Source organism: Arvicanthis niloticus, chromosome 5 (assembly GCF_011762505.2).
Source record: "Arvicanthis niloticus isolate mArvNil1 chromosome 5, mArvNil1.pat.X, whole genome shotgun sequence".
Classification (NCBI taxonomy): Eukaryota; Metazoa; Chordata; class Mammalia; order Rodentia; family Muridae; genus Arvicanthis; species Arvicanthis niloticus.
This window is the reverse complement of record NC_047662.1, coordinates 68,201,018-68,217,481: the sequence shown is the minus strand read 5'-3', so window position 1 is coordinate 68,217,481 and position 16,464 is coordinate 68,201,018. Positions and strand designations below refer to the sequence as shown.

Sequence of the window (16,464 nt, the reverse complement as noted above, 5' to 3'; positions counted from 1 at the left end):
TACATGTATGAGAAATGGATACACGACTGGCATATGTTGGAAAATTTATCTAGAAGTGGGTAGAATTTGCTTCTAAAATGTCAAGACACTTTTGGGTGCATTTATTTTATCCATTGTAGTCTTATGACCTTAAGCCAACTGATATAACTTTTAACTTTCAAGAATTTTAAAATGTTCCAACTTTTTTCATGTCAAATTTAGGAGAAATATGGGACACTACACTAATAAATCATGCCAAATGTGCCATGGCCAATGTGCCATGCCAAAGCATAGCTACTGTTTTAAACAAGTATTTACAATGACAATCACTCATCATAGATCTGTTAATAGCTTGTGGAGATTAAAGAAGTGACACAGGGATGTCCATAAGCCTTATCCAGTCCCACCATCCTGGCTCCCAATCCCCAACTGCCACATAGGAAACTTTCTAGAGAAAAGTTGTTGAAGGCCATGATTAAAATGATGGCCCAGTTAACAAAGAGGGTTCGAAGTAAGACAAACATAAACTCGAATATTATAGGCATTTGAACAATACAACACTAGAATTTCATATGTGCTTCAAGATATCCTTATAAAATGGTTGCTCACAGAAAGTGTGAAATGATCACCTAGAATGTTTAAGCAAGGAGTTCTCAATAAATAAAACATTAGCATCTCTACACATGCCTTTCGTTTCATTCTTTTAATATAAATGTGTATCAGTAAATCTAACTTTTAAATAAACATCTGAATGCTGTTTGCTTAGACCTTTCTGTAGAGGAATTTTAATACAGCAACATGGCTGTTCAAGCAAGGGATCACATCCAAAGACCTTCTGTATTACAGTATGATCTGGATGACATACAGACATGCCCTTAGTATACACCTTTAATCCCAAATGATGTAGGTAACGTTAGTTGGTGAAAGGAAGCAGCTATGTTTGAATGTGAAGTCTAATTGAGGGACAAAGTGATGAATCAGAGAACAATTTGACAGAAAGAGTAGGATATAGGATACATCCAACTCTCAATAAAATAGCACAAGAAAGTGAAGCTATTTAAGAGCAGTGCAGGGAGAATCAGTCAGCTGGGAGTCAGTGCAGTGAATGCAGTGCAGTGGAGTTGACTTTATTCCTGAGTTCATGAAGGTCAGTAAAGGCAGTTGAAACCAGAGAATAAATAGCTAGAAGGTTAGAACAAATTGGGAGAGTTAGTTTAAGACCAAGCACAGCAATTCAGTGAGAAGCTAAGAGAAGCCAGATTGAATCAGTCAGCTTGGAGATTGGGAGTAGTTTGAGTCAAAACAGCTGAGCTGAACCAGCCAGAGTTCAGAAAGAACTAGAAAGAGTGAACTTATTCAGCAGTAAGCCTCAGAGATAACAATTACATCTGGTGAATAAAACTTACATTTACTCTTTTAAATCAACAGTTTTCAGTTACTTACTCGCATCTCTGAAGTAGATGTAGACGAGGAGAGAGTGATGCCCAAAGAGGAGGGTGCTGAAGTTTCTTCTACAGCACCTCTGGCAATCATCAGCTTAACTCTATTTCCACACTGCCTAAGGACTTGTGCTACTTGCTCACTGCTCATTCCTGCTAGGTCGGTGTCACCAATCTTTAGAATGTGATCTCCACTGCATAAACGCCCATGCTGAATTTTAAAAAAGTATTCAAATAATTAAGGCACTTTTATTGTAACTGCACTTGAAAAGTTTTGAATGATCTAAAGACAATAATACAAATGGCAATAATATATGTCAATCACATAAAATTAAATCTTAAATTATACTATTAACTGTCTTCTGACATTCAATGTTGTAAAACCAAATGAAACTTACAGATAATTTAAATCAATAGCTAGTATTTTTTTTTTTCAGTTTGGCTTCTAGTTAAGAATTAACATGAAAATAAAAGATGATTTTGTGTGATTTTGGTTTTGAGCAACAAGAAAAAATGTAATTAAGCATAGATGAAGTATTAAGTCATTGTGCAAACACAGCTCATATTAATTAGAATGTGATGTGGAACACAAGAAAGTACTAGAATGTTCCTACAGTTTCTACCTGGCTATTTCAATTATAAATACTGCAAAGAATGAATTTCTAGATAACATTATAGTGAAAGGAAAACAAAAATAGAAGAGAGTGATATGAGCAAAGTTAAAAAAAAAAAAAAAAAAAAAACCTGAAATGACAGACGGCTCTGCACTGTACATCACAAGAGTTACTAGTGACATGTGGCTAAGGAACACCAGGCTGTGGTCAGTCCAATTAAAAATTAACTTTGATATTTCATTTAATTTTAGTGAACTTAAAGCTGAATGGACTCATATTTCCCATTTTCTAGTAAAATATATAGATACATACATACACATACATATATGGTTCATCCTTATCTCTCGAGCATCTGAAGTTCATTTGCTATTGCTAGATGTCACCTAATACTTAATTGTTATTTTACTGTTAATACCACTAAAGAGTTGTACTACTAGGCTTTCATTCATGAATTTGAAGATAACTGATGAACTCAGCTTCCAAGTTTAAGTTCAAATCTATTAGTGAAAACAATAGCCTTATAACTCTATAAAGTTAAAAATATTAAACACAGATTAAAAACTATATCAACTTCTATGCATAAAAAAAAGCAACAACATGTCAACAAACTAAATGGAAAACCAGCTGTGTGTCATGTACAAACATGACACCAAAGACCCAGCACTACAGAGACAAGATGGTAGGCTTTACCTCAGTAATAATGCACTGTTTATATAGCGTGTGTGTGTGTGTGTGTGTGTGTGTGTGTGTTTAATGGCTGCCAGGTTCACAAATATATAACTACCAAACAAAGGGTAGTTGTTTCTACAGGGATTAGAATCATCAGCCTGGTTCAGTCTATGGTTCTTCAGAGTGTTTAGTGCATTGCCTACAACTGTATCTTAAGTAAAATCCATGTCTACTTTCAGAGTATTCTCTTCCAATTTTAAGAGAGTACTTAAAAGCTCGTCCAAAAAAATGAAAGTGTCTTAGTTGATCAAATTTTCCTTTTATTAAACAGAAAATCTCTATGATGAAGCCACACTTCTGAGTTAACAACAACAACAACAAAACAGACCTGTAATAGGGGCTCACCTGGTCGGCTACTCCTCCAGGCAAAATTGTCTTGACTATCACACCAGTTGCTTTTCCTCCTATGATGCCAAATCCCAGACCGGACCCATCATTTACCAGTTCTATAGTTTCCACATGCTGCCAATGAATCTACAATGAAAGCTTTTTTGATGAGTATTCTGTTGGTGTTAAATACTGAGTTCATATAGAACCATAAGCACTAACCAAGTCTTCATTTAGTATACTTCCCTTTTAACAGACTGCTACCAATATTAATATGATCCTTTTTACAGTTATCAATACATCATTATAGTGACTATATTTAACATATAGAAACAGGAACCAAATTTTAAAGATATTTGTAAAACTTCCATGATAAGAAGGTCCAAAACAACAGCTGCCCTAATTTAGGAAAGTCTCTGGCTAATTATGCCTTAAAGTAGGATGCTAATTTGTTTAAGTTTATGCCATCGCTGACAGCTGACTGTAACCACAAAATGATGACATGGCACACACCTTCAATCCCAGCACTCAGGAGGCAGAGGCAGGCAGATCCTAAGCTCAGAGCCAGCCTGATCCACACTGAGTTCCAGGCTACCACGGGATAGAGTGCATGCACATCCACAAAAGAAAGTAAAGAAAAGGGAAGGGAAAGAAAGGAAAAGGAAGAGAGGGTAAGGAAAAGGAGGGGAGAGGAAGGGAAGGATAGGGGAAGAGGGAGAGGGTAATAGGGGAAAAGAAAAGAAAGGAGAAAAGGAAAAAAGGGAAAACGAAACCAAGTGAAATAAAGATTTTTATCTACTTATAGGTTAAATAAATTTTATTAAGAGACTCCGTTTTTATTAATGGTGTCAAAGAATCATGCAAAGTAAAGGCTATTTTTGAAGTTCGAAACTTAATCAGATTTTAGAAAAAATATCCCAAGTAGGAATACATAAAAGAATTATTATTAAAAAAAAAAAAAAAAAACCCTCAAAACTAAAAGCAAGCAAACAAACCAGCAGGACCTCTGAGGAAATGGCAGGCATTAGAAAGAAGGCACAGCTGAAAAGACCAGAGGTGGTGCCTTCTGCTCCTCATCTACTCACTGGATTCGAGTGGGCTGAAATTGTGCTGGCTGCAGATGGAGAGCGGGAAATCCGTGGGCTGGAGACCTGAGGCAAAGATCCCCGAGCAATAACAAGCTGTACAGTGTCTTTGGCCTTCTGCAGGATGCTGATGGCCTGCTGGTGTGTGATCGTCTGATCTAGGGCCTGACCATTGATGGCGAGGATCTGATCAGTCTCCTTAAGCCTGCCATCTCTATTGAGGAAGGGAATGAAGGGATGAAAGATGTGAATGCTCTCAGAGAAATGACAGCTCCTGTGGCCAGAAATATTCAGGCCACTTTTATCCTTGTGTAGAATACACATGTTTTTAAACTTGCACCTGAAACGCTACTTTTAAAAGTGCAGGATTTGGCTCCCATGATGCCTGCACCACTGTCAATGGACTCTTTTCATCAATAGCTCACTGACTCTAACACTCATTTACAGATGGTCCTTTATTTTAAAAATAACGTATATATTTCTTCCTACTCTGACTACATTAATAAAACACAATTCAAACTATAATGAGACAGTTCTAGTGATCTTTATTCAAAATGATAATAACAATAGAAAAAGATATTTGTTTCTTAACTTTCTAAAATATAATTAGTTTATGACTATTTAAAAGCTACTCTCATGTGTGTGACATATACATGCATGTGTGTGACAGCTTATGCACCTTGTAGAAAGGCCACAGGTTAACTCTGAGTGTCTTCCTCTACTGCTCTGTACCTTAGTTTTGAGACAGTCTCTCAGAGAATCCAAAGCTCATCTCCTTGGCAACACTGGTTCATCTCCTTGGCAACACTGGTAGTCCCACAAACTCTGGCACACCCCTATGTGTGCAAGCCCAGTACTGGGTTAAAGATGTGTGCCTCTTCATCTGGCTTGTTTATGAGAGTACTGGGGATCCAGATCTAGGTCCTCACACTTGCACAGCAGAACTTCAGCATCTCACTCACCCTCTGACTCTCATTTTAATGGACTTGCTTTATATTGCCAAAGTATAATGGCTTCTAAAACCTGGTTAATGTCTGATTACCTCAGCTTTTTCTTTGCATTCATTTCCTCCTGCAGTGGTCAGAACCTGTCTGTGTGTTGCATCTAGAACAAACAGGTCACTGTGACACTCTCACCTGTGAGCCACACTGCCCTCTTGAATCTCCTGTACAAATATCCCCAGCTCTCCTCTGTTCTCACTTCTGAGCCCAACAACACTAAAACCGAGGCCTCCACATGGAGGTTTGAGGAGCTCAAATATTTCCACGTGGCGGCCCTGTTCAGAAAACAAAATAGGCGATAGATTAAGAGCCAATTACTAACTGGTGCCAATGATGCATATTTTTAATCTCAGCTCTTGAGACCAAGAGTAAAGAATACGAGACTTGTGTGCAAGCCTGGTCTATGCAGGAAATGGAGGTCAGCCCAGATTCCATAGCAAAATCAAACACATACTAAAACAGTCTCAAAATCAAAACCAAACCAAACAAGAAACATTCTTGCATGTGGCAGTTAACTCATTGGGGTATTATTTTAATTATCAAAAAGAAGGAACTAGAGAAATTTCAGTTTAGTACTTGTCACCTAGAATATAACATTTCATTTTTCCAGAAGAGTACTTCCAGATTGTAGCACAAAATACTCAATTTAAAATGTGATCATTTTTTTTCAAATGATCAGCCTTGAAAATATAAACATGTAAGTAACATTATATAGACTGAGCAGGTTGTATTTTTGTACTCAGAAACACACACAGAGAGATAGCGGGATGGAGGGTGAGACAGATGGAGGGAGAGGAGAGAGAGGGGGAGGTGGTCAATGCTAACTGTAAATGGAATGGAACTTCTAAATGCTACTGCATTCCTCAAATCACCCAGGACTTGAAGAACTTTTTAAATCCATCCAGTGCTCTCAGTCCTAGGGAGAAACACTCTTACCTGGGCCATATTTTTGATGAGTTGATCAAGTTCATCACAGGCAGGTTTTCCATCCGTGACAGGTGGAGCTCCAGGTCCAGAAATGGCTTCCAGGTTCCCATTATTTGGAGACAGCAAAAGTGATTCACTTTGCAGATTAGAAGTGATCCCAGAGCTGAACAGAGGCGTGTGGGCATGGTCAGCATTTGCAGTTGCCAAAGTAGCAATGTTTACCTAGGAGGATGCAGAGATGATTAGCAAGGATCCTAGTGCACTTCTGTCATCTGCAGTGGTCCGGCAGTGGTGGGAGAAGTGAAAGTGCATTGCAGCCACTTTCCTCTTTAATTTTAGGTTAAAAATTCTCAAAACACTAACCTAACAATCTGACCAGCTCCTGCTCCATCTGGAATAACACCACCAAAGAAGATTGTTTCATTTTGCAAAGGAGAACATCACAATGTCTATTATACGGCTCCAAGTAAAAATAACTGTAAGCGCTGTAGACAGTCAATGCTAACTGTGCAGTGTGAACAGTTAATCTTTACTGAGCAGTGTAGGTGGTCATTCCTAACTAATAAGTGTAGGCTGTTAATCCTAACTGTGCAATACAGACAGTCGATCCTTACTGTGCAGTATAAGCAGTCAGTCCTAACAGGGCACTTCTGCAAGGTTTTGTCTACAACTCTGTATCAGAGAGATTCATCAGTGCTATGCTCAAAATAGCTTTGCCCTGTTCCTCACTTCCGTGGCTTTGGTATGCCGACCTCCTCAGATATCTGACACTGCAGTACAGTGTTCTGGAGCACCAGCCAGGTAAAGATATTCACACTCCATTCTTTACTTCACTCGTGCCTATTCAACCTTACCATGGAGAATCCCTCCATGACAACCTATGCCACACAGCATTCGTGTCCTACTGATGGCCTTTGCCCCTGCTTCTCTTCACAGCTCTTACTCTAGTTACATGCTATTCCTGTGATAGAAAAATACTCTGAGCAAACAGCATGGAGAGAAGAAAAGATCACGTGACTTACATCCAGGTCAGTATCTATTCCTAAAGCAAAGAGGGGCAGCAGTTCCAGGCAGGATCATAGAGGCAGGAACCATGGAGAGGACAACTTGCCAGCTTGATCTCTGGCTCACTCTTTCTCAGGCTCAGGCTTAGCTAGTTTTACAGCTCAGGACACCAGTCCACAGACTATTTCCTTCATGGGTCTGGACCCTTCTACATAAATTACCAATCAAGAAAATGGAGACATGCCTACAGGCAAACTTAATAAACTCCCCTTTCAGTGGATGCTCAGCTGTGTAAAACTGATAGTTAATGCTAACCATGACAGTACTTCCATACTGTTGATACACACCCACTGTCACAGAACTTCCATTCTAGCCATTGAGGGTAACTAAAATGTAAAACTCCCCAGTGCAAGGATCCAGCCGTTCCATTTCTCTCTCTGTCTCTGTCCTTTAGAGGAATGCCTGGCCCAGAGCACAAACACTTATCCACATGAATCCTCTACTAGTGTCAGCTCTATTGCATGGATGATGAATCACACAAAATCAAATGACTAATAACACTGTGTGACCAAGATGCTTTTTCATCATGCTGCCTCTGTGTGCTACACAGAACACAATCACTTGAAGTACCACTCCAGGCTAAAGATGCAAGGTGAAGAGCATCCAATGATGAACTTTGTGAAAATACTCCATACAGTAGTGTCCCCAATCTATACATAAGAGTTTGTTACCTATCCTTAAATATAAAGCGTAAAACTCACTTAATCACCAAAATTTTATCATTGTATTACCTACCTTTAGTCATCCATGAAAAAGAGGAAGGAAGCTCCTGGGAATTCTATAAAATGCTTATTTTAAAATCTACAGCAGGCATGATCAATTATTATTTTTCAAAAGTAAGCTTCTTTTGCCAAGATTTTTTTTTTAATCCCTAGCCATGGCAACTTCAGGGAAGTCTGCCGGCAGAAGACATACTGCTCAGGTTGAAGCAGATGGTGTAATAAAACTTGTGACAGGCTGAAGATCCCACACATTAGGACCTAATGCCTATGGTATGTTTTCATAGTGAAAAATATTTGGACTTCAGCTACAGTTAGCCAGAGTGAACAAACCCAATTCCAGGAATAGATGGTCTCGATATAAAAAATTAACACTGAAGTACAGGCTCTGGTGTTAGAGGATCAGAGTCAAAGGCACTGAAAGAGTAAAACCTTTGGAGAAACTAGTGTCACTGCAATGTGAAGATCATCTCTGAAGAGTCTAATGAGGTTGGTGACTTCCTGGCTTCTTGCCTGTCCCTGAAGTTTCATATAAATGGAGTGCCACAGTTACCTACTTAAAACAGGTTACATATTTTAAAACTGTCATTTAGTTATACCATCAAATGGCTTGTTTTTAAGTTTGAAAATATATACTCTTAAGAAAAAACCACAACCACCAAAACCTAAGGTTTTCAAACGTACACCTAAGAAAAAATGTTTTCTCCCAAATATACTTAACTTTATTCTCTACCTCTAATGTATGTGTGTGTGTGTGTGTGTGTGTGTGTGTGTGTGTGTGTGTTTATGTGTTTCAGCACCTTGTCAAATCCAGGCATTTACTCAAAATCTACACTGAGAATGGCTCCAGAGAAGCAACTCACAGATGTTTCAATCTACCCTCATAAACACAGATGCTTCTACTGGACCTGCTCCTTCTTATCCCAGATGGTTCCACAAGATTCTGGACAGCAAGAAAACAGCCAGCTCTCCTAAGACTGGACCGACATCCTCATTCCCATTTTCTTACATTTCCCAGAGACACATTGCTCCAAAGTCAGCAGGAAATAGCTAAAAATCACGACGACCCTATTACTGTTTCACCAGCACCTCTTCTAATTTTTCCTTTTTAATTAAACCAAAACAGAGGAATGTTAGCATTCCCTCTATGCTTTTTATAGGAAGCCTCTATGCCTGGCTTCCTATAAAAAGGGCTGCTTGCCCCTTCCTCAGTCTCTTACTCTCTTACTCTCCTCTGCCCCTTCTCTCCTCATCCCCCTCTCCCCATCCACGTGTTCCTGGCCAGCCTCTCTCTCTCTGTCCCGCTCCCTCTCCTTCTCCCTCTCCTCTTCTTTCTCTGTTCCTTTCTGTTTCTACTCTGTCCTCAACTCCCCTTCCCATGCCCTAAATGAACTCTATTCCACACTATTCATATGGCTTGTACTTAAGAGGGAAGGGATGGCTCAGTATGGGACTGCAGAGGCACTCTTTCCACCTGACCATACCATGCTTCTAACAAACATATCCTTGGCACTTCTTTTTTATAAAACACAACATATTCAACGATAAAAAAGAAAGAAGAAATTCTAGCATGTTCTAACAATGAGAAGCAGAGCAGTAGCTATAGCATACAGTGAAGGAGAGGGGTATACAAAAGCCAAGACCACCTACATCTCTCTACGTTAGAGGCTCCTGACTACAGCGCATCATAGTGACAAGGATGTCATCCAAGGCAGGGAAATCTGGAAAAGCCAGGAGAGCAAAGCCTAAACTAGTCACCAAAGAAGAGAAACTCTTCTTGAGCCACAGCTGAACAGAGTGACTAAAAACTAAGACATAAGCCAGAGGTGACTGCATACACCTATAATATCAACAAAAGAGAGTCTACCTCCAAATACACAAGCAAATAATAATAAATAAAAACCTAACAAACGACATAAATACTGATTATTTTCAGAACACATGTATGCAAACACAGCTATTTTCTTAGATTTGGGTAGGGGAAAAACAGAATAAATGTGGGGCCAGAAAGAACCTAATCTTAGAGAACGGGTCTAAAATGCAGATGGTTGATGGTTAAAGAATAGTAAACAAGGTTAAAATGTGAGTGAATCAATACCAATTACTTAGAAGGGCAAACAATATACATCTGTCGAGTCTGGAATATCTATGGAGATCCAGTGCATGAAGTTACATGAAGGGCAGGATGGGTGGGATAAAGTAGGTTGAAAGGTTTTCAGTTCTCTGCAACTCCCAGGTAGTAACAGCCTTGATTAAACTAGAATGGAGAGAGTCAATGACACATATGACAGGACAAGGACAAGGATACAAAATACCAGCAAACTCAGAAATCATGTGAAAATGAGCAAAAGCAGAAACATCTCACTTAATAAAATATAGGACTGGAAAACAGACACAGAAAAGGTATTCAGCACCACTAAGAAGAGTCAGTTAAAAGCATAAAAATGTCCATTTTACACCTCCTAAATTAGGGAGGATGTGGGAAAAAAAACATAAATACATACTCACTGGCAGATAAATTGGTAGTTTCTGGGGGAAATATGCATGCATTAACCATACAATGTCCTGAGAATTATTCAGTAATAAAATCCTAATCTATATTCAAAAAATACTCTGCATGACTGCTCACAGTAGCCCCTTCATCTGTAATAGCAATAATACTGGAAAGAAATAAAATTCCCTTCAAGAGATACAGCCCCACCATGGAACATTTCTTAGAAATAAAAGAGGAACAAATTATTAATGCAATTTGGATGAATTTCAAGAGTGCTGCACTATATGAAAAATAGTTTCAAAATGTTCTATATTTATGAAATGATTGCTTACTTTAAACGACTCTAGATGTAATAAACAGTAGCATTGCAGGCTAAAATATCAGTATCTTTAAAAATCAGTAGTCTTAATATACACCAATAATGCACTCTCATATAAATAACTTCAAAAAATTACTATAAATATATCTGACCAATGAGAAAGACTTCTACATCATAAAACTTCACCACAAGGAGGAGAAAAACTAGAGACCACACAAGACAATGGAAAGACCTCCTATGCTCCTAGATTGGCTATTATTATTAAAATGACTGTACTACCAACATTATCTACAGATTTAGTTCAATACCTATCATAATTCCAGTGTCATATTTCTCAGATTAAAAAAAAATTAACAAATTCAAACAAAACCACAAAATACCACAAACCACCAAGTAATTCTAAGGAAAGAACACTGTAAGACATTTTGCAATACCCAGCTTCAAACTACACTGCAAAGCTATAATGATAAAGGCAGGCTGATACTGGCATAAAAGTAGACAAGTAAAGCGTTAGAACAAAGCAGAGGACCTAAAAAGAAGACAACAAAGCTATAACCCCTTAATTTTGACAAAGTGGGCAAAAGCACATGTAAAAAAAAAAAATTCAACAAATTGTGCTGGCAAAACTGAATACCAACCTACAGAGGAATGAAATTGGATGCATATATTACACCTTGTACAAAAAAAATCAATTTAAATAAATTAAGGATCATAATTTAAAGTTTTAAACACTAAACTTCCAGAAAAAAAAAACATATAGATACTCTTTAGGTATTCTGGGATAGACAATAACTTTCTCAACAAAACACAGCAAGTATCCCTAAACAACAATAGATGGGACTGCATGAAAATAAAAAAAGGTTTGGATAGGAAAGGAAGTTATCAGAAACACAAACAGGCTACCAAATAGGAGAAATTCTCTACCAGTTGTACTAGCACATCAAGGCCTAACATCCCAAATTTACAAAGAATATCAGAAATTAAATACCAAGGAAACAAAACTTCCAAGCAGCAATGGTCTAATTAACTGAATAGTATTTTAAAAATGAAACACAAATGAGGGATACCTAGTTTTTAAAAGTACTCACTATCCTTAGTCATCACTGAAACACAAATCCAAAGTAACTTCAAGATAACATATTACCCAAGTCAAAATGGTTACCATCAAGATTTCTGAGTGCAAGTGTTACAGGGGATGTGGAGAAGGAGAAAGGAATTACTATTTACTGTTAACAGAGGGTGAAAGAATATGGGGGGGGGGGGGTGTAAATTAATACAAAAATTCAAACTGCAAAGAAGTCATATTAAATACTGAATATTTCCTGACCACTGTGTTGAATTAAGTTAGAAGCAAACAAAAGAGATATTCTGTAGGACTCAAGTATGTTTCTACACAAATGCATGAGACAAAAAAGAAACAACTCTAAACTGGATGACAATATGAACGTGCTATTCCAAACTATAGGATGTAGTAAAGAAAATGCTCTGAAATTGTTTTTATATTTGTATTTAAGAAGGTTAAAAGTTTTGTATCTCTCTCACCTTGTAAGACTTTTACTCAACTGTTTTAATCCCCTGGGATAAACCATTGGCTGTGCAAAGGCCCAAGGCTCATCTCCATTTTTTCCCTTTCTTTTGTGCAAATGTAAATTGTTGTTAAAGTAACAAATCTCAAGAGAGTGAGGCTGGACCTTCCTATGGGGGAAAAGACAATCACCACCTGCATTAGAATAAAACCCAAGTGCACTTCCTGCTGTGTACTTCTACTTCCCAGGATACTCTCTTGATCAAGAGAGAGAAAACAAAAGGGAGGGAGGGAGGGAGTAGGAGGGAGAAAGGAAAGGGGAGGTGGGGAGGGAGATCATTTTATGGAGTTAAATGTGTGTGTTAAAACTAATGTGTTGGGCGTTCACGTCAATAATCTAAAATAGAAGAGTAAAACTCAGAAAAGATCAACTTGTTAACTATTTTGACTATATAAACATATGATACCCTTAAGTACAACTCAATATCTCAAATATATGAAGTTTCATTTAACAATCACCAACAAAACTTTAACATATTGACATCTTGTATTTTATCATCTCTGGATTGTTAACTGAAAATAGTTACTATTATTAGTTATGTTTTAATAGTTATGACTAATCCTTCCAGAAATACTGTAATTGTGACTGTAATATCAATTTCCTTAATAATAATCCTTTGAAGATTCTCAAATTACACTTGTGGCCTAACAGTTTTGGTTTATCTTGAATGTACAACATAACCATGAAATGACCCACATGCTTCTATATATCTGGTAGACAGTGTGTTTCTTTCATGTGAGTGTTAAAACATATCATCTGCAATTGTGTTAGAGAGAAAGCAAAGATTGCTTTTACAATGCTAACTTTGGTAGATTTTAGAAACTTTCTTATCAACTGTAGGTAGCTTTCATTAGTGCCTGCTTAACATAAGGATAACTAAGAAGTCAGGCAGCCTTGGGGCTTTGTCTTACCAGGTGCACCACTTAGAGAAGCAAACTTGAAACCTGCACCTTGCCTTGTCTCCTAACAGAGCAAAACATGTGCTTACTTTCTTATGAATTTAAAAATGTGTGTAAAACACTCTCTGGAACTGATCCTAAGTATGAAATTCAAAGGTGGAGAGAAGCTGAGGCTACTCAATGAAATCTTCCACCTGAAATAACAGCAAGCAAAGGGAAAACTGGCTACAGAACTGGACTCCATTTCAAGCATGGGACCTTGGGCGGCCAGTCCTGTGAGTCCCTACATCTTCAGCACAGTGTGATTAGAGCCCACATCATGCATTATTGAAAAAGCAAACTCTGAACAGAAACTGATGGAAGAATATGATTTAAAAATCCCTATTTTAAAATCTAATTAAAGAAACCGATTTGTGGGCTCAATCGGGAGACAACTGCAGACAAAAGGAAGTATACTTTCTGAATGTTCCGAGATACAAGCAGAATAGGATGTAGTTCCATGGAAGGACAGCACTGTCACACACAAGTGCAGTTTTACATGTAGTCTGAGACCTCCCTTTCCTTCATTTAGACTCCCATTAATCGTCAGGTTATGTGATGCTGGGCAGTGTTGGGAGCATTAAGTGACAAATTTCCTTCCCCAGTCACAATGCTAAATATAAGTAAAACACTACTTAAAATTAATTGTAAAATTACTCCAAACAGCTTAGCTCACTCAACTACTGAGATGGATATCTTTCTTTCTCAACTATGAATCCTTAAGGGCAGAGTAGTCAGTGGTCTACAACCTATAATTTATAGATGCTCTTAAAATAGATTTTAACTGATTTCGGCTGATAGAATTAACAGATGAGAAGATTCAATTGAGAAATTAATTCTTTACACTAAGACTTCAAGGAGTCATTCTGAGTGACAGAGATGTAAAGTCTCTGCACCTGCTCCCATTAGGCCTGAGTGCTAAGTTTCCACGGCCTAGTTCTTATAACACTCCCCTGTACTAGGAAGCAGAAATTACCAGCTATAAAACTCAAGATGGAAGGCAAAGAACACTTAAAGCCTAGAGGAGGAAATGAGTTAAAGAGTATGTAAGACTCTTGACTTTTCCTTTCTGGTATTTAGTAAAGAATATACAAATAATCACTAATCTACCCGGCACAGTGCTGATTAGTGAGTTACTGACAGCATCAAGTGCAAAACTGTAGACTCGGTATCTATACAGTGTTAATTAATTCAAACAAACGGCCACTTCACAAGTTATACTATTTTATAATATTTTGGTTTTCACTTAAAGCTGAAGCTACAGTGATTGTATTCATTCCTAAAATTACAAAAAATATTTATAAAAATCCAGTCACTAGATACACTAAACAAAACTGTATACTCAAGAACAATGCAATGTATTCCATCTTACTATATAAACTAATGTTCTCAAGAAAGCCTTTAAAATCTTATTAAAGGACTCTAAAGTAAAAAGATTGGGACTTTCCCCCAATTTCATAACATTTGTATAAAGCACTGGGTGATCTCTGTGAAGAAGAAACTGAAGTTGAAGAGTGCCAACTGTGTTTAAAACTCTTTTCACTGCTCTTATAAAAGAAACTTAAAGTTTACTCTTTAAAGCCATTAAGTTCTGGGTCCTATGTGATACTCAACAGGAAAAGAAGGGTACTTGCCACCAAGCCTGATGACCTGAGTTCAATCCCTGGGACCAGCATGAAGAAGAGACCATCGCAAGTTGTTCTCTGAACACCACATTCCAGCTATGTACCGTGTATGTGCATTTGCATATGTACAGCCAATATAATAAAATAAGTTCTATAATTAAGTGAAGCATAAAAGGATTTTTTACCTAGTCCCTTTATTTCCACTGAGATTTTAATTTCAAAAGTAATAGTTCTGTTTTGGCAGTGTTAGGGCTTCACCTCTGGGCATTGGGCATGCAAGGCAAGAATCATACCACTGTGTTCTATCCCCAGCCCTGCTCCCATCTGCTTTGATGGTATTTCTACTTCTATTATCTTAATGGGTTGGGGGAGTCTTTATATTGTGGCAGATTAAAAGAAGGATGACCAGAAGTACTTCCAGCCCCACTATCACAAATAACAGTCTAACTCCCCGTTGTTTAAATCACTTTATAAAAATTTTGATGTGGGGAGGGAAACTCTGTTTCTTTCCTTCTTGGTTGGTTTCTGATGGGTTTTTGGAATCAGAATCTTTACCCTGGAGCCTTGTTTTTCAGTTCAGGCTGGCTGCAAACTCACAGTGCATCTCCAGTCTCAGCCATCCAAATGCAGGCACTATAGATGGCTCAAAAGTTCCTGATGAAGTGGTTAAAAGTCCTTTTAAAATCTTCCTTTAGTTCGTGTCTTTTTACTGCAGTGTCATATAAAGGAAAAATAGACCTTAGTGAAAGGATCATGGAAAACTACTACTTTTGAGTTACAAGCTGAACTAGCCAAGTTTTAATGTGCATATCTGAAAATATGATTCAAATTCAAACTATGATTATATATTCCTAAGTATATGAAAGACAATTACTTCTTCAAAAATGAATTAAATACAAGGGTCACCTCAAGTAAAATATCTGATTGTAGTTACCAATAATGTAACTAGCACTGCAAATGAAAATTAGAATTTTAGAGCCAATATCTGCCACCCTGAGCTTGACGGCATTCCATATATAAAAGGTTTTGTGTAGGGGTAGATATTTAGAAAACTGCGCCCAGTCCAGCTTGTTCCCAGGTAACCACCATGTTCCTGCTGCTCCTTGGCTCTGACCTGGGCTCTGGCTAACTAGATGCGCAGGCCCTGGCACCCACGAGATGCTAGCATGAGGGATGGCTCTGCCAATCCACCATGCTGCATCCACAAAGCTCAGCTGAATCCCAGACAATATCTGCCATCCTTGCAGGACCCGGTAGAAATGAGGTTCTTAAGGCTTAATGATTATCTAAAGGATTTATATATTTAGAAATGCTCAATCAACAAGATGCCCACAGAATTAGAGTTGTTACCCAATATCTAACCTTTTGATAGAAGTTGCTACCCAGGACAGCTTTTGACCCATCCGTGGTTCTCCATGGCTGATAGCCTCCTTCTTCTCCTCCCCTTCCTTTTTTCTCCCCTCTCCTTCCTTTGTTTCTCTCCTCCCCTTCCTCTCTTACTCTCCCAGGTACAACTCATTTTCTACTACCTAATCTCCCAGCTCCAATTTGAATATAATATAGCAGAATAAGAATCCTGCTGCAGTTTTGTTGACAAGATCTCAGATATTATCAGCA

General features: G+C 38.0%; 1 protein-coding gene across 5 annotated transcripts in view; it reads right to left on the bottom strand.

Moving 5' to 3' along the window:
* The window catches only part of Mpdz (multiple PDZ domain crumbs cell polarity complex component), a 142,677-nt gene that overhangs the window by 94,810 nt on the left and 31,403 nt on the right, over positions 1-16,464 (bottom strand). For all 5 annotated transcript variants that reach the window (XM_034503712.2, XM_034503715.2, XM_076934728.1 and 2 more), the window contains exons 4-8: positions 6,111-6,323; positions 5,310-5,449; positions 4,174-4,387; positions 3,107-3,235; positions 1,423-1,629 (exon numbers count right to left, since the gene is read on the bottom strand). In XM_034503712.2, coding sequence (XP_034359603.1) covers positions 1,423-1,629; positions 3,107-3,235; positions 4,174-4,387; positions 5,310-5,449; positions 6,111-6,323 — 903 coding nt within the window. The remainder of the gene's footprint in view (positions 1-1,422; positions 1,630-3,106; positions 3,236-4,173; positions 4,388-5,309; positions 5,450-6,110; positions 6,324-16,464) is intronic.